Source organism: Mustelus asterias, chromosome 13 (assembly GCF_964213995.1).
Source record: "Mustelus asterias chromosome 13, sMusAst1.hap1.1, whole genome shotgun sequence".
Taxonomy (NCBI): Eukaryota; Metazoa; Chordata; class Chondrichthyes; order Carcharhiniformes; family Triakidae; genus Mustelus; species Mustelus asterias.
Genome location: NC_135813.1, coordinates 81004821 through 81023591, shown reverse-complemented (window position 1 = coordinate 81023591; position 18771 = coordinate 81004821). Strand labels below are relative to the sequence as shown.

At 44.1% G+C, this 18771-nt stretch overlaps 2 protein-coding genes across 14 annotated transcripts in view; one reads left to right on the top strand and one right to left on the bottom strand.

The window, feature by feature from the left end:
- Positions 1-7818, bottom strand: part of mphosph9 (M-phase phosphoprotein 9) — a 112825-nt gene extending 105007 nt beyond the window's left edge. For 8 of the 13 annotated variants that reach the window (XM_078227115.1, XM_078227122.1, XM_078227120.1 and 5 more), the window contains exons 1-2: positions 7563-7750; positions 6785-6990 (exon numbers count right to left, since the gene is read on the bottom strand). In XM_078227115.1, coding sequence (XP_078083241.1) covers positions 6785-6918 — 134 coding nt within the window. In that variant the 5' untranslated portion in view covers positions 6919-6990; positions 7563-7750. Of the gene's footprint in view, positions 1-6784; positions 6991-7089; positions 7271-7562 lie in introns of those variants that run through there. The other 5 variants (XM_078227116.1, XM_078227121.1, XM_078227113.1 and 2 more) reach the window with 3 other exon arrangements.
- Positions 6917-11645, top strand: mtrfr (mitochondrial translation release factor in rescue). The gene is made up of 4 exons (XM_078226102.1): positions 6917-6967; positions 8368-8535; positions 10949-11269; positions 11407-11645. Exons 1-4 carry the CDS (start codon positions 6917-6919, stop codon positions 11635-11637), a joined length of 771 nt encoding a protein of 256 aa, XP_078082228.1. The 3' UTR covers positions 11638-11645.
- The last annotated feature ends 7126 nt before the right edge of the window (positions 11646-18771 follow it).

Here is an 18771-nt window from a genome sequence, read left to right as displayed (position 1 = left end):
ATACACATTTCTCTAAGCTGTGCTTAATCCTCTCTCCACTCACATTGTCTGTACCTTTAAGACTTGATTACCTGTAAAGACTCGTATTCCAACCATTATTTTGTAAATTGAGTTTGTGTTTTTATATGCCCTGTTTGTGAACAGAACTCCCACTCACCTGATGATGGGGCAGCACTCCGAAAGCTAGTGGCTTGTGCTACCAAATAAACCTGTTGGACTTTAACCTGGTGTTGTAAGACTTCTTACTGTGAAACAACCAGTGGCATGGATGTCAAACACACACACACAGATTGGTTGTTACTATTCCCCAATTCTATAACAGGATTCTGCTACAACAACTCAAGAGTTTCAATGACTCCGCCATGAATAACTACTTACTTGGACTGTTTCCCTTTGCCAGATGACTTGCAGCATCTAGTGGCAGGAAGTAGGAGATGCAGCTATATGCCAATAAAAGTTTTTACAATTTTTATTTTATCTGCTATCTAACTTCTCATTAGTCACAGTTGGGCCACTGTCCTTGTGCAGCATTTATCCTTTCAGGAAATGTATTTTGTTGCAGATATCAAATTAATTCTTTAAATGTGTGCCAATATATATATATATATATTTTATATCTTTTAATCTCGTTTCCCAATATACATTAGCCAAGTTACTCCTCGTAACTGCTTTGTTCAAATTTAAAGCTCTAATTTTGGGTTCAACTGAATAATCTCCTTTCCCATTGCACTTTGATCTGTAGGCGCAGCAGTCACTACTGGGAATGAAAGTAGATTTTCACCTTTGCAATGGTCTCTAGGTCTCTCAGTCGCTGTTTGCACCAAAAATTATAGTTAACATTTTAAATGGAAAAAAATTACAACATGCTACTGTGCAAAGGGACCTGGGGGTCCTTGTGCATGAGACGCAAAAACCCAGGCTGCAGGTGCAACAGGTGATCAAGAAGGCAAATGGGATGTTGGCCTATATCGCAAGGGGGATAGAATATAAAAGCAGAGATGTCTTGCTGCATCTGTACAGGGCATTGGTGAGGCCACAGCTGGAATACTGTGTGCAGTACTGGTCCCCTTATTTGCGGAAGGATATATTGGCCTTGGAGGGAGTGCAGAGAAAGTTCACCAGGTTGATACCAGAGATGAGGGGTGTTGATTATGAGGAGAGACTGAGCTGATTGGGTTTGTACTCGTTGGAATTTAGAAGGCTGAGGGGGGATCTTATAGAGACCTATAAGATAATGAAGGGGCTGGATAGGGTCGAGGTGGAGAGATTCTTTCCACTTAGAAAGGAAGCTAGAACTGGAGGGCACAGCCTCAAAATAAAGGGGGGTCAGTTTAAGACAGAGTTGAGGAGGAACTTCTTCTCTCAGAGGGTGGTGAATCTCTGGAATTCTCTGCCCACTGAAGTGGTGGAGGCTACCTTGTTGAATATGTTTAAATCACGGATAGATGGATTCCTGATCGGTAAGGGAATTAAGGGTTATGGGGATCAGGCGGGTAAGTGGAACTGATCCACTTCAGATCAGCCATGATCTTATTGAATGGCGGGGCAGGCTCGAGGCCTACTCCTGCTCCTATTTCTTATGTTCTTATTATATTAAGGTAATACAATATAGAATAGAGTTAACACAAGAAAATTAAACTAAGGACATGGCAGTACAGCTCAGTCGAATGGAATGTGTGTCCTGCACTATATGCGAAGTCATGAAAGCTACCGGTCTATTCAACAACCATGTATGCAGGAAGTGCAGCCAACTGCAAGAACTTGAACTTTGGCTTTCAAAGCTCAAGTGGCAGCTGGAGTCACTGTGGTGCATTCAAGAGGCTGAAAGCTACATGTGTAGCACATTCAGAGAGGTGGTCGCACCTCAGCTTAAGGGCCCGGCGGCAGAGAGGGTGACCACCAGACAGTCCAAGAGAGATAGACAGGTAGTATAGGAATCCCCTGGGGTCCCTCTCTGAAATTGGTCTTCCATTTTTCATAGAAATCATAGAAACCCTACAGTGCAGAAGGAGGCCACCTGGCCCATCGAGTCCACACCGACCACAATCCCACCCAGGCCCCACCCCCACATATTTACCCGCTAATCCCTCTAATCTACGCATCCCAGGACTCTAAGGGGCAATTTTTAACCTGGCCAATCAACCTAACCTGCACATCTTTGGACTGTGGGAGGAAACCGGAGCACCCGGAGGAAACCCACGCAGACACGAGGAGAATGTGCAAACTCCACACAGACAGTGACCCGAGCCAGGAATCGAACCCGGGACCCTGGAGCTGTGAAGCAGCAGTGCTAACCACTGTGCTACCGTACCTTTGAAGTTGATGAGGGCACTGGTTCCTCAGGAGTGTAGTCAGAGCCGGGTTTATGGCATCGTGAGCTTGGCTGTATATGAGGGGAGGACCAAGAAGGGAAGAACAAGAGAGATGGGGATTCGTTACTTAGGGAAACAGACAGGTGTTTCTGTGGTCATAGACATGACTCCAGGATGGTATGTTGTCTCCCTGGTGCCAGGGTCAAAGAGCTCACAGAGCAACAGCAGGACATCATTCTGGAGAAGGGTGAACAGCCAGAGGTCATGGTCCACATTGAATCCGACAGTGCAGGAGGCCATTTGGCCCATCGAATCTGCACCAACCACAATCCCAACCAGGCCCTATCCCCATAACCCCATGCATTTACGCTAGCTAGTTGCCCTGACACTAAGGGGTAATTTAGCATGGCCAATCCATCTAACCTGCATATCTTTGGACTGTGGGAGGAAACCGGAGCACCCAGAGGAAACCCACACAGCGTGGGCAGAACGTGCAAACTCCACACAGACAGTGACCCAAACCGGGAATCGAACCCGGTCCCTGGTGTTGTGAGGCAGTAGTACTAACCACTGTGCCAACGTTCCGCCCCATTGGTACCAATGACTTGGGAAGGAAGAGGATAGGGTTCTGCGCTCAGAATTTAGGGAGCTAGGCAGAATATCAGCAAGCAGGACCTCAAATGTAGTCATTTCTGGATTACTCCCAGTGCCATGAGAAAGTGAGCACAGAAAAGGTAGGATAAGGCAGATGAAGCGCGGCTGGAAAGATGGTGCAGGAAGAAGGGCTTTAGATTCCTGGGACACCTGACTCGGAGCGATGGCACCTGTGCAAGCCAGACGGGTTGCACCTAAATAGAACTAGGACTGAGTTCCTTGCAGGGCATTATGCTAATACTATAAGGAGGACTTTAAACTCATTCAGCAGAGGTGTGAGAACCAAAAGGAAATATTAGAGAGGAATACCAGGATGCACAAACTAATGGGAGAGCAGAAAGCATTAGCATAGAGAATAGTAATTTAATAAATGAAGTTGGTGTAAGGGAGATAGTAATGACATCTAAATCAAGGTTAATATGCATGTACATGAATGCATGAGTATAGTAAATAAGATTGGAGAATTAAAAGCGGAGATTGTACTGTGGAAATATGATGTTGTAGCAAGAACAGAGACGTGGCTCAAGGAAGGGCAAGACTAGGTGTTAAATATTCCTGGGTACAAGGTGTCCAGAAAAGAGAGGAAAGAAAGAGCGGAGGAACAAAAAGAGTGGAATTGCATTGTTCGTTGTAGCCTATTAACCTCCAATTAGTGAGAAGAATGTAGAAGAGCAAATCTGCAGGAAAATTACAGAAAGATGCAAACATTATAGAGTAGTTTTAATTATCCACGATGGCATAGTGGTTAGCACTGCTGCCTCACAGCACCAGGGACCCAGGTTCAAGTCCCGGCTTGGGTCACTGTCTGTGCGGAGTCTGCACGTTCTCCCCATGGCTGCGTGGGTTTCCTCCGGGTGCTCCGGTTTCCTCCCACAGTCCAAAAGACGTGCTGGTTAGGTGCACTGGCCATGCTAAATTCTCCCTCAGTGTACCCGAACAGGCGACTCGGGGATTTTTACAGTAACTTCATTGCAGTGTTAATGTAAGCCTACATGTGACACTAATAAGTAAACTTTACCCGAATGTGGATTGGTAGTGTAAAAGGTGGAGAGAAAAGAGTAAATGTTCCTATGCTGTATTCAGGAAAATTTCCTACAGCAGTATGTGTCCGGTCCAACAAGAAAGGATGCACTGTTAGACCTGGTTCTTGGAAATGAGGTGGGCTGCGTAAATCAAGTGTCAGTGGAAGAACATTGAGGAGACCATGATCATTGTTTTTAAGTTTTAGGATGATGATAGAAAAGGAAGATAGGCAATCAAGAGTAAAAATAATTAATTGAAGGAAGAGCCAATTTTAATGGGACAACATTGGAGCTACTTAAACTGGAACTAAAGGTTGGTGGGAAAAACTGTAGCTGAACAATGAGCTACCTTCAATACAGAAATGGTCTGGACAGTCATGGTATATCTGGAAAGGTAGGGCAAACAAATCCAGAGCTCCCTGGATGAAAAAAAGAGATGGAAATTCAGATAAGGAAGAAAAAGTATGCTTATGCCAGGTGGCAGATAGAAACCAAGAGGAGTACAGAAGGTTCAGAGGGGGGCTGAAAAAACACATTAGAGAATCTAAGAGGGATTGCGAGAAAAGTCTGTCAGCCAACATAAAGGGGAATCTCAAAATCTTCTATGGACGTATGTATAATACAAGGAGGAGTAGGGCCAATTAGGGATCTAAAAGGAAATTTACATATGGAGACTGGCAGCATGGCTGAGATATTAAATTAATACTTTGCATCCATCACTATCAAAGAGGTAGAAGATAGGTGACAAACGAGAATGTTTGTTCCTAAAAGGTTCAATATAAGGAGAAAGTACTGAATAGACTGTCTGTACTGAAAGTTGACAAGGCACCAGGACTGGATGAAATATATCCAAGGATATTAAAGGAAGTGTGAATGGAAATTGCAGGGATGCTGGTCATAATCTTCTTATCTTCTCTTGGGGAAGAGAATTGCAAATGTTATGCCCTTGTTCAAAAAAGTTTGCAAGGGTAGCCCCAGCAATTACAGACCAGTTAGTTTAACATCAGTGGTGAGCAAACTTCCAGAAATTATTCGGGATAGAATTAGTAGACATATGGAAAAATGTGGGTTGATTAGGAAGAGTCAGCATGGATTTCTAAAGGGGAAATCATGTTTAACAACTTGTTGTAGGTTTTTGAAGAGATAACAGAAAGGCTAGATATGGGTAATGCTGTTGATATGGTATACATGCACTTTCAGAAGGCAGATAGTGCTACACTTGAGAAAAACTTTTGCTCATGGAATAAAAGTGACAGCAGCAATGTAGATACAAAACTGATTGAATAGGAAGCAGAAAATAATGGTCAATGGATATTTTTCAAGCTGGAGGAAGGTTTGTGAGATTGATATCAGGTCCCCTTGCTTTTCTTGATAAATATTAATGAGCTAGATCTTGGGGTGCAGGGGACCATTTCAAAGTTTGTGGGTGACACAAAACTTGAAAATATTGTAAATTGAGAAGACGACAGTGTAGAACTTCAAAAGGGCATAGACAAATTGGAGTGGGCAGATAGGTGTGGCACATTAAGGTCAGTGTGGAGAATTATCAGATCTTGCATAAAGGCAAAATACTATGGATGCTGGATCTGCAGAAACGGAAAAATGCTGCAAAATCTCAGCAGGTCTGACAGCATCTGTGGAGAGAGGGTCAATCAGACTCGAAATGTTGGCTCTATTCTCCCTCCACAGACATTGTCAGACCTGCTGGGATTTTCCGGCATTTTTCTGTTTTTGTGAGTGATGATGCATTTTGGTAGGAAGAACATGGAGAGACAATAAAAAAGGTAGAATTCTTAAGGGTGTAGGAGCAGAGGGACTTGGGTGTATTTGTACAGATCACTGATTGTGGCAAGACAGGTGGAGAGAGCAGTTGATAAAGCATATGGTATTCTGAGCAAGGATTTAATGGGCAGCACAGTGACACAGTGATTAGTACTGCTGCCTCACAGTCCCAGGGACCCGGGTTCAATTCCTGGCTTGGGTCACTGTCTGTGTGGCGTCTGCACATTCTCCCCATGTCTGTGTGGGTTTCCTCCGGGTGCTCCGGTTTCCTCCCACAATCCAAAGATGTGCGGGTTAGGTGGATTGGCCATGCTAAATTGCCCCTTAGTGTCAAGGGGGCTAGCTAGGGTAAATGCAAGGGGTTATGGGGATAGGGCCTGGGTGGAATTGTAGTTTGTGCAGACTTGATGGGCCGAATGGCCTCCTTCTGCACTGTAGGATTCTATGAGGTCACACTTATACAATACACTAGTTAGACCTTAGCTGGAATACTGCGTATAGTTCTGGGCACCACACTACAGGAAGGATGCGAACGCATTGGAGAGAATGCAGAAGAGGTCTACAAGAATGGTTCCAGGGATGAGATACATCAGTAAGAATAGATTGGAGAGGTTGGGATTTTCTCCTTGGCGAGGAGAAGGCTAAGAGGAGATTTGATAGAGCTGCTGAAATTCATGTGGGGGCTTGGCTGAATAGATAGGATCAAGAATGAGGGGGCAGATTTAAAAAGTGATTTGAAAAAGAAGTCTGGAATGCATTGCCTGGAAGTGTGGTGGAGGCAGATTTAATCAAGGCATTCAAGAGGGCATTAGATGACTACATGTGCATGGGTAAATGGAAAAAGGCAGGTGTGGGGCAGTAAAGTAATGGCATTCGATTAGAGAGCCGGTGCAGACACGATGGGCCAAATGGCCTCTTAGTAACAATTTTGTGATTCCATACAAATGAAAATTTAAAGCCATGCATGATAGAAGAAGTCAATTAATAATTTCCAAATGGAGTCTTTTCTCATACCTATTTGCAGGAGGTGCAGTATCCGTGGGCTGTGCCACAGAATTATAACCAAGATCCTGATGAATTGCGGTTTTTGGTGAATTGTTGGTCAATTCTTTAACAGTTCGCAAGGACGCAGAATCAGAGTCCGCCATGGTCCTCCGGAATCTTGACGAATATCGTCATCTACTGGGAAGTTTGTCTGTATTAAAGTCGAAGGCCATCTACTGAAAAGGAACACAGACATTAAGTTGGACGATGATCCAATGTCACAATTGCTGTACTTTGTCCGGTTGGTGCTCTCATTTGCTGGTGTGACTGCTGACCTCAAAACGCTTTTGACGGGAGTAAGACACTCGAGCACAACTGTTTTTCCCAAGCTGGATGGTCAAAAGAACTTGCATCGGCACATCATTCACATTCCTGGCAGCAGGCAACAATGTAAAGACAAATTAATTCACAAACTTTTTTTCCCCCCTCTTAATTAAAGTGAACGAAAATTAGGCCTTCGCTTTATACAGGTGAGGAGGGGGGGTGGGGGGATGAGCAGCATCCATCAAAGCCAGGAAAGATGCCCTGATCCTTCGCTACCAAAACACTGCAGCTACACAGCAATCCAATCCAGAAGCTTCATGTAGAACAAGCAGGAGGGGGCAGGCGCCATTAGCAAGCAACACACTGGGGGCTGGGACAGAAGGAAACACAACATCATCACATCATCCACAGCAGCAAGCTGGGCCCCACTACACCTTCCAACCCAGGTTAGAGTGATGTGGAGGACAAAGCCCCGCCCCCTCACCTCGGCCAAGGAAAAGACGCAGGATCAAAAGCGGCACCGAACGGCTTCCACGCCAATTTCCAGCCCGCTCAAACCCAAACGGCGCCAAGCGCGATCTCCTTGCAGCTCTGGAACGGGGGAGTCCCCCCCCCCTCCTGTCCTGCAGCGGACTCTCCACTTTGACCGTTGGAAACCCCAGCCCCCGGCGCGCACGCGCAGCCGCCGCTGCCGTTTATTTTCAAACGCCTCGAGCTGCCAACGGTATGCCCGCTCCGGCAGAAGCGGATTGGCTGGCGCGCGCGGCCCCGCCCCTTCCCCCGCGAGACAACAACAACAACCTCGGCACAGCCTGACTAGCAGGCCCAGACCCGGGCCAGGGAGAGAGAGAGAGAGAGAGGCCCAGACCCGGGCCGGGGAGAGAGCGAGAGAGCCCAGACCCGGGCCGGGGGGAGAGAGAGAGAGAGAGCCTAGACCCGGGCCAGGGAGAGAGGGGCCCAGACCCGGGCCAGGGAGAGAGAGGGGCCCAGACTCCGGCCAGACAAAGGGGAGAGAGGGGGCCCCAGGCCCGGCCAGAGAGAGAGAGGGTCAGGCCCGGAGAGAGGGGGGGAGTTTGCTCCGTGAAGCGTGATATTTTGAGCGGAGCCGCTGCGATATTCACAGGAGCGGCGTCCTCTTTTTTTTCAGGTGTGGACCGCGGCTCGTGTTACTTTCCCACCTTCGGTTTAACCCAAAACACAGGAACAGGAGGAGGCTATTCGGCCCGTCCAAGCTGCTTCGCCATTGAGTAGGATCACGATGGATTAAAGATTAAAACAACAGTAAATAGGGTCAAGGAGAGGAAGATACAAAAGCAAAATGCCTGGCTGTTTACTTAGTACACAGTATTCAGTACAAAATAGATGAGTTAACAGCACAAATTAAGGTTAATGGGTCCGATTGTAGCCATTATGGAGACGAGGTTTCAAGATTAAAGCTGGGAACTAAACATTCATGGGTATGTGACTTTTCACAAGGGCAGGCAGGAAGGAAAGCGGGGGTGGGGGGGGGGGTAGTTTTATCAGTACGAGATTGAACAAGTACAATAGAAAGAGATGACCTTGGATTGGAAGATGTAGAATCCATATGGGTGGAGGTGAGAGATAAGATGGTAGATGCTGCTGGTAGGAGTAGTCTATAATAATAGCTATACTACATGATATATCAGGAGGATATGAGCGCATGTAAAAAAGGCAGTACATTAATCGTTGGTGACTTTAATCTTCATTTGGATTGAGAAAATTAAATTGGCAGAGGTATCCATGAGGAAGAATTCATAGAACGTTTTTGGGACAATTTCCTAGAACAATAGGGGGCGGCACGGTAGCACAGTGGTTAGCACTGCTGCTTCACAGCTCCAGGGTCCTGGGTTTGGTTCCTGGCTCGGGTCACTGTCTGTGTGGAGTTTGCACATTCTCCTCGTGTCTGCGTGGGCTTCCTCCGGGTGCTCCGGTTTCCTCCCACAGTCCAAAGATGTGCGGGTTAGGTTGATTGGCCAGGTTAAAAATTGCCCCTTGGAGTCCTGAGATGCGTAGGTTAGAGGGATTAGTGGGTAAATATGTGGGGGTAGGGCCTGGGTGGGATTGTGGTCGGTGCAGACTCGATGGGCCGAATGGCCTCCTTCTGCACTGTAGGGTTTCTATGATGATTTCTATGAATATGTTGTGGATCCAATCAGGCTATTTTGGATCTGGTGGTATGTAATGAGGCAGGTTTAATAAATAATTTCTGAGTAAAAGGTCACCTAGGGGAAAATGACCGTAACGTAATGGAATTCAGCATTCAGTTTAAGAGAAAGAAACTTGGGTCAGAAACAACTGTACTAAACTTAACATTTCAAAGGAATGAGGGTCGAAGTGAGTAGAGTGAAATGGGAGAGTTTAGCAGGAAAGATGTTCATATTTATTTGTTCATGGGATTTGGGCATTGCTGGCTGGGCCAGCATTTATTGTCCATCCCTGAGGGCAATTATGAGTCAACCACATTGCTGTGGATGTGCAGTCACATGTAGGCCATACCAAGTAAGGATGGCAGATTTCCTTCTCGCAAGGACATTAGTGAACCAGAGAGTTTTTACAGCAGTCAACAATAGTTTTGTGGTCAGCATTAGACTTTTAATTCTAGATTTTTATTGAATTCAAATGTTACCATCTGCCATGGCGGGATTCAAACCTGGGTCCCCAGGGCATTCATAGAATCTCTACAGTGCAGAAGGAGGCCTGCATCGACAACACTCCCACCCAGGCCCTACCCCCATAACCCCATGGATTTTCCCTCCTAGTTCCCCTGACACTAAGGGCCAATCAATCTATCCCGCACGTCTTTGGAATGTGGGAGGAAACCGGAGCTCCCAGAGGAAACCCACGCAGACAGGGGAGAATGTGCAAACTTCACACAGACCGTGACCCAAGCCAGGGATCGTACGTGGGTCCCTGGCGCTGTGCTAGCCACTATACCGCTGGTAGTCCAATGTTATTTTGGTGGCTATTAAATAAAAACCAGGATGAAACCAGTATAATAGATGTAATGGTGTGTCAAATAATACTGTAGATTCAGTAAGTGGGAGCATCAACCACTGTTTTTTGTGGTATAATAGAATGGACAGCTTATGACAAGAACAGGAAATGAAGAGGGACAACATTTATGATTGAAAAGGATTGAGTTTGGACATGGAAGTGACTAATCAGGAGATCTTCAAGAAGCGATGGCAGCAAATTCTGGAAAGAGCAAGTATATGCTGTGAAATGAACACTAGCAAGAATGAGAGTGGACATGCTTATCTGAAGGATAGTATTTACCATAGGAATTATTAAGGCACTTAATTTCTTCAAACTAAGTTACTGTTTAGCTTAAAAGCAAAATACTGCGGATGCTGAAATCTGAAACAAAAACAAAATGCTGGAAAATCTCAGCAGGTCTGACGGCATCTGGGGGGAGAGAATAAAGCCAACGTTTCGAGTCAGGATGACACTTCATCAGAGCAGACTGTTTAGCTTATCACTCTACATGAACTTATAGCTTCAATTATTTGTGATTATGTTTTGTCAGGAAAGGTTAGCCATTTGGGTGGGAATTCAGTATCAGCAGATGCAGTGAATCAAGACAAGAAATGTTGAAAGAACAAGGTATTTTGTAAAGATAAATTATGCCAGTAGAATAACAGAACTATACAAATGGGACAGTTATTTTTGCTTGTACAGTTGGCAGACAATAAAATTCCAGGACACATGATCAATGCAGAGACACTTGAATCCAATAGAAAGATATGGTTGATAAAAGGGGCATAATTCATAGAAGGAAAAGTAAGTAGCCAGCATTTCAGCATCTGTTTCCCTTTAACATGTTCACTAACATGAATTTGTATTTTTCAGAAAACTTGCATCGTAATCCAAAGTCTGCATTCAATGACTTCCTCCATTTTATACAATTTCTTACTGTCATTAGCAAGAGCACAAGCACTTTCTGTGCGGCAATGGAATTCAAGCAATTCAGCAAAACTGTTTCTGGAAGTCAAACATACTTCTTTAATGATGCCTATTGCTTGGAAAAAGAGTTTTCTAAACCTGCCTGTTGTGGTAGAAGATGAATTAGATGAACAGTTCGTCCGAGGTCGTGGGCCTGGAGGTCAAGCAACCAATAAAACCAGTAACTGTGTGGTGCTGAAGCATGTTCCATCTGGGATTGTGGTGAAGGTAGCTGCTTATAAAGTGGATTCAGAACAATGCAATCACTCATATTGAAGTAGCATGCTTCTTTTGTCATGTAAGTTCAAATTTTCATAAACAATGAATAAATGGGCTACAAGTCATTGTGTGCATTTCCTTTTCAGTGCCATCAAACCAGATCAGTAGAACAGAACAGAAAAATAGCCAGAACAATTTTGCAAGAAAAACTTGACGTACATTACAAAGGTGTAAACAGTGAAATTGTGAAGCAAAAACAAGAACAGCAATGGAAAAAACAAGAGAAGAAAAGGCAAGCAAAAGATAATTTAGAAAGAAAGAGACAATTTAAGGACCTATTAGAAGAATCTTCAGATGTCACTGAAATAAAGAAGTAACTTGGTGATTTGTTGCATGATTTTTCTTCAGTCTAACCAGCACCAAGCACGTTTGGAGTTTTTAAGGGAAAACTAACAATGTCGGTTTGAAATGTAATAAATTTATATCTAAAGTGCAGATTTAAAGTATAAACAGTATCATCTTTGCATCTTCACCTGGTTGTTAGAAGTTATGTTTTCAAGTCCCACTGCTAGGTTTCATAGAAGCAATATTTTGTTAAACTGAGATCATAGAATCCCTACAGTGCGGAAGGAGGCCATTCAGCCCATCAAGCCTGCACCAACCAGTCTCACCCAGGCCCTATCCCCATAGCCCCACATATTTACTCTGCTAATTCCCTAACACTAGGGTCAATTTAGCATAGCCAATCAATTTAGCATAGCTAACCCGCACATATTTGGACTGTGGGAGGAAACCAGAGCACCTGGAGAAAACCCATGCAGACACGGGGAGAATGTGCAAACTCCACACAGACAGTGACCTGAGGCCGGAATTGAACCTGGGTCCCTGGTGCTGTGAGGCAGCAGTGCTAACCACTGTACCATGATCAAATGATCCTGTCAGATATTTCAAGACAGTACATGGGATTTAATGGGATTGAGGGCTATAGATAGGCCTAGAGGTGGGGATGTGATCGGCGCAACTTGTGGGCCGAAGGGCCTGTTTGTGCTGTGGCTTTCTATGTTCTATGTTCTATCCCTAGTTGCTTCTGGAGGGCAGTTGAGAGTCAACCACATTGTTGTGGCTCTGGAGTCACATATAGGTCAGACCAGGTAAGGAAGGCAGATTTCCTTCCCTAAAGAACATTAGTGAACCAGATGTTTTTTCCAACAATCAACAACGATTTCATGGTCATCAGTAAATTCTTAATTCTAGATATTTTTTATTGAATTCAAATTCCATCACCTGCTGTGGCTGGATACGAACGGGGGCCCCCAGAACATTATCTGAGTTTCTGAGTTTCAGGCCATCGCTGAAAAAGAGCTAATTAGTAAACTTGCTGTGAAAGAGCCTTTAGGAAATAGTGACCATAATTTGATACAATTTTACATTAACTTTGAAAGTAATATAGTTCATTCTGAAACTAGGGTCCTAAATCTGAACAAAAGAAACTATTAAAGTAGGAGGGGCAAGTTTGGCTATGGGAAAATGCACTAAAAATGACAGTAGCAATGGTTAGTATTGAAAGAAGTATTAAATGGTCTACAACATATATACATTCTTCTATGTAGGAGGGAGTGAATAAACTGTGTCTTCTGAGACTGTGTAGAACTTCAACAAAAATGGTTTTATTCAACATGCATGAGGGAGGGCAGAACTTGTGGCTGTAACTACAGCTTGCTTCTGAGCTACTCAACTGAGCATTGGCTTTTACAGATTCTTATACCCCTTTCTTTACATTACAAAGCATCACATTTACATCAGGTCATCATATTGTTACTTTGAATTGTTACAGTTCTGTTTTTGATTATATTATATGGTTCCATTGTCTTGTGTGCTTTAGTTTTTAATTTTTGTTTTCTGTACATCTCCTGTCTACCTGTTTACAATATCAAAGCATTGCGTCTGTCAAACTGATTTCAATGGGGTGTTAATTATCCCATCTCCTGGATATTTGATTAAGTTTTCAGAGGTACATTTGTTCCTCTAGACCTTTCGGAGCCTTGATAATTGATGTCAATTCTCATGGTTGTTGTAACCTTGGAGCAATACCATCTGGGGTGTGACTATTTTAGTGCCATCTGGATATAGTTATTTGTATTGTGTCCTGTCTGCCTGCAGTGAGTGTGGATACTGCAATGCTGGCTGTTTAACGTTTGTGGAGATGCCGGCGTTGGACTGGGGTAAACACAGTAAGAAGTTTAACAACACCAGGTTAAAGTCCAACAGGTTTATTTGACAGCAAAAGCCACACAAGCTTTCGGAGCCCTTAGCCCCTTCTTCAGGTGAAGGGGCTTGGGGCTCCAAAAGCTTGTGTGGCTTTTGCTGTCAAATAAACCTGTTGGACTTTAACCTGGTGTTGTTAAACTTCTTACTGTGTTTAACCTTTTCCATTCCTCCCTCTCGTGCTGCAGCCCACGCTCCCTGGGTTTGCCCTACCACACTCTAGGTCAAGACACTGAATACCAACAGGAAAGGTGATTCCAACTGTGGCTAACAAAATAAGTTGTATATTGTATCATATCAAAGCAAGTGGCTTATAATGTTTCCAGAAAAAGTGGTAAGCAGGAGGATTGGGAGGAATTTGGAATCCAGCAAAGAGGGACCAAGGAATGATAAAGAAAGGGGAAAAGAGAATATGAATGTAAGCTAATGAGAAACATAAGAACGGACTATAAAAGCTTCTTTAGGTATGTGAAAAAGAAAAGATTTGCAAGGACAAATAAGAGTCCATAACCGGCAGAGACAGGAGAATTCATTATGGAGAATAGGGAAATTGTGGCAAAACGAAATTAATCTGTGTCTGTCTTCATGGAGGAAGATACAGAAAATCTCCCAGAAACACGAGCAAACCAAGGGGCTTGTGAAAATACTTATTTATTTATTATCACAAGTAGGCTTACATTAAGACTGCAATGAAGTTACTGTGAAAATCCCCTAGTTGCCACACTCTGGCGCCTGTTTGAGTACACTGAGGGAGAATTTAGCATGGCCAATGCACCTAACCAGCACGCCTTTCGGACTGTGGGAGGAAACCGGAGCACCCGGAGGAAACGGAGGACACGGAGAACATGCAGACTCCGCACAGACAGTGACCCAAGCCGGGAATCTAACCTGTGTCCCTGGTGCTGTGAGGCAGCAATGCTAACCACTGTGCCATCGTGCCCCACCTTCCCCCCACTATTTAAGAAGGAAGGGAGAGAGAAAATGGAGAACTACAAATCAGTAAGCTTGACATCAGTAGGAGGGAAAATGTTAGAATCTACTGTAAAGGATGATAACTAGACACTTTGGAAAATTATGATATGATTGAACAGAATCAACATGGATTTATGAACTGGAAATCATGTTTGATGAACCTGTTGGAGTTTTTTGAGGATGTTACCTGTAGCGTAGATAAAGGAGGACCAGTGGATGTGGGGTATTTGGATTTTCAGGAGGCTTTTGATAAGGTTCCACACAGTAGGTTAGTAAATAAAATTAGTGTACATGGGATTGGGGAGTAATATACTGTATGGATTGAGAATTGGTTAACGGACAGAGAACAGAGAGTAGGAATAAATGGGTCATTCTCAGGATGACAGGCTGTTTACTAATGGGGTATCGCAAGGATCAATGCTGGGGCCACAGCTGTTCACAATCTATATCAATGATTTGGATGTGGGGGCCAAATGTAACATTTACAAATTTGTTGATGACACAAACTTAGGTGGGAATCTAAGTTGTGAGGAGGTTGCAAAGAGGCTTCAAGGGAACTTGGATAGGGTAAGTGAATGGGCAAGAACATGGCAGGTGGAATATAATGTGAATAAGTATTGTTATCCATCTTGGTAGAAAAAATGGAAAGACAGGGACGAATATTCCCGTTCCACCCGCCATGGGAATTGGAGCGGGCAAGGGGCTGACCATGGAAAGGTCTGTTGTTCTCGGACGGGATTTTCCAGTTTTAGGGCGAGCACGGCTGGAAAATCCCGCCCAGAATCCTTCTTAAATGATAAGATGTTGGGAAGTGTTGATGTCCAAAGGGACCTTTGTCACAAGTCACCAAAAGCTAGCAAGCAGATGCAGCAAACAATGAGGAAGGCAAATGGTATGTTGGCCTCCATCACAATAGGATTGAGTACACCATTGCAGGTTCGCTGCTGCAATTGTATGGAGCCATGGTGAGACTGCACTTGGAATCTTGTGTACAGTTTTGGTCTCCTTATCTAAGAAGGACATACTTGCCATGGAGGGAATACAACGTAGGTTCACCAGAATGATTCCTGGGATGGCAGGAGTGTCTTATAAAGAAAGGTTGAGGAAACTGGGACTGCAACTCTAGAATTTAGAAGAATGTGGGGGAATCTCATTGAAACTCACATAATTCTTACAGGGCTGCACAGGGTAGATGTAGATAGGATGTTTTCCTTGGCTGGTGAGTTCAGAACCAGATGGCACACTCTCAGAATAAGGGACAGGTCATTTAGGATTGAGATGAGGAGGATTTTCTTAGAATCATAGAATGCCTACAGTACAGAAGGAGGCCATCCAGTCCATCGAGTTTGCACCAACAACAATCCCATCGAGGATATTCTATGCCCCAGCTAATGAAGGCAAGCATTCCATAGGCCTTCTTCACTACCCTTCTTCACTACCCCACACACACACACACCCCTCCCCACACACACCCCTTCCCACACACACACACACCCCTCCCCACACACACACACACACCCCTCCCCACACACACACACGGTAGCACAGTGGTTAGCACTACTGCTTCACAGCTCCAGGGTCCAGGGTTCGATTCCCGGCTCGGGTCACTGTCTGTGTGGAGTTTGCACATTCTCCTCGTGTCTACGTGGGTTTCCTCCGGGTGCTCCGGTTTCCTCCCACAGTCCAAAGATGTGCGGGTTAGGTTGATTGGCCAGGTTAAAAATTGCCCCTTAGTGTCCTGAGATGCGTAGGTTAGAGGGATTAGCAGGTAAATATGTGGGGGTAGGGCCTGGGTGGGATTGTGGTCGGCGCAGACTTGATGGGCCAAATGGCCTCCTTCTGCACTGTAGGATTTCTATGATTTCTTTCTATGATTTCTATCCTATCTACCTGTGCTGCCACTTCAGGGAGTTATGGACTTGTACACCAAGGTCCCTTTGTTCCTCAATACTCCGTGGGGACCGGCCATTCATTGTGTATATCCTACCCTTATTAGACCTCTCAAAATACATCACCTCACTTTTATCAGGATTAAGTTCTATCTGCCATTGCTCTGCCCAACTTACCAGCTGATCAATATCAGTCTGCAGCCTCAGACTATTCTCTTCATTATCAACAACACAACCAATTTTCGTGTCATCTGCAAAAGTATGAATTATACTTCCTTTATTCACATCCAAGTTGTTGATGTATGTAACAAACAGCAAGGGTCTCCACACCGATCCCTGTGGTACATCGCTGGTCACAGGCTTCCAGTCACAAAAGCAACCCTCCACCATTACCCTTTGCCTCCTATTAACAAGACAATTTTGGATCCAATTTGCCAACTTACCTTGGATCCCATGGGCTCTACCTTTTGGACCAGCCTGTGTGACTTTGTCAAAGGCCTCACTGAAGCCCATGTAAACCAGTTCAACTGCACTACCCTCATCAAAAGTTACCTTTTCAAAAAACTCAATCAAATTAATTGTGTAGCAAACAGGGCACCTTTAGTGTAGGAAGGCTTTTGAATTTTGTTTTAACTGATTTCATGACAGTTGGAGCTTAGCAGTGAAAGAGATGGTAGCTTTCAGAGCCCTGCTAGAAGCAGGAACACCATACAATGGAGCAAGAAAGCAAGTCCAGGAGCTAAAGGACAATTAGTTCGAGAAGCTAGAAAATGAAGAGAAGTTTTCAGGAAGATTGAAGTAAAAATGAACAATGAGGAACTGCCATTGGAACAGGGCACGGTTCATTAAAGTTAAAGTCAGACCTGGTGGAGTTAGTTAGTGAAAAGCCAATGACATCTGCAGCACTCTTAGGGCTGGTGATATCTTACTACAGCCTGTGAAGTAAAAAGTTGAAGCAATTGGTAGCTGGGTCCCTGAGTGTTGGTGTGAAAGTTTGAAAGTTCTTGCCTATTCAAGACAAAAGAACACTCAAAAGAGAGTTGGAAAACCTGGAGGTGGATCCTCACTGAAAAAAGCTGAGGAAAAGCATTATTTCAAACAAGATTCTTGTCTGTTCAAGAGTGGAGTTTGGTGGAAGACAGAGTCCAGTGTTATCAGTTCGTTCACTGTGTAATTGTCATCTGGGCAGAATTTGAGGAGAAATCTCCAGAAAACCCATTGAGTGTCACCTGCCACTTGGTTTCAGAGTAGGGTGTATCTGACTAGTTAGCCAGGGACTGTGCATATACTGAAAAATTTATTGCACTATATCGATTTTGTAACTTGCGTCATTCTTTAAATCTCTGAACATTTGTGAAGATCAGTAGGAGTGGAGAGGATTGTGTGTAGTCAAAGTTTTCATGTTTAATAATTTCTTTTGGTGTTAAAAGCTAATTGGCAGTCCTATGACTCTGTGCATCCACAATTTCGAAAGAAGTAAAAGTTATGGTCTTTGGAGCCAGGGCTTCATTCTGCGCCCTTCCTGTCCAGTAGTAACATCAACTGGGATCGCAACAATCTTTACACCCTTTGTTGGATAAGAATGCAATGTCTGCAATTCTCCAGTCCTCTGGCACCATCCCTGAGTCTAAGGAAGATTGAAAAATTATGACCAGTGCCTCTGCAAATATCCGATTCCATTTTCCTCAGTATACTTGGAAGCATCTCATCGGGTCCTGGTTCCCTTTCAGCTTTAAGTAGGGACGGCCAGTCTAATACGGCCTCCTTATCAATGGTAAACCCTTCTAGTTACCTTCTGAATTTCCTTCTCCTTCACTGTGGCCTGAATAACATCTTCTACCTTAGTAAAGACAGATGCAAAATATGAATTTAATACCTTAGCTATGTCTCCTGCCTCCATGCATTAATCTCCTTTCTGCTGCCTATATGGTCCATTCCTCCTTTTAATATTTATATTTCATGGAAGACTTTGGGATTCCTTTTTATGTTAGCTGTCAGTTTCTTTTCATATTCCTTCTTTGCTTCTTTTATTTGCTTTTTCACCTCCCCTCTGAACCTTCTATATTCAGCCTGGTTCTCAATGGTATTTCCTACCCAACATCTATCATAAGCACACTTTTTCTTCTTTGGCTTAATTTCTATCTTTTTTGTCATCCAGGGAGTTCTGGATTTGTTTGCCCTGCCTTTTCCTTCCAAGGGAGTATACCATGACCGTGCCTGAATTCTCTCTTCTTTGAAGGTTGTCCATTGTCCAGCTATTGTTTTTTCTGCCAATCTTTGACTCCAATTATTTTGGCCCAGATCCATTCTTACCCCATTGAAGTTAGCTTTCTCCCAGTTAATTCATCTTACTTTGGATTCTTCTTTGTTCTTTTCCATAGTCAA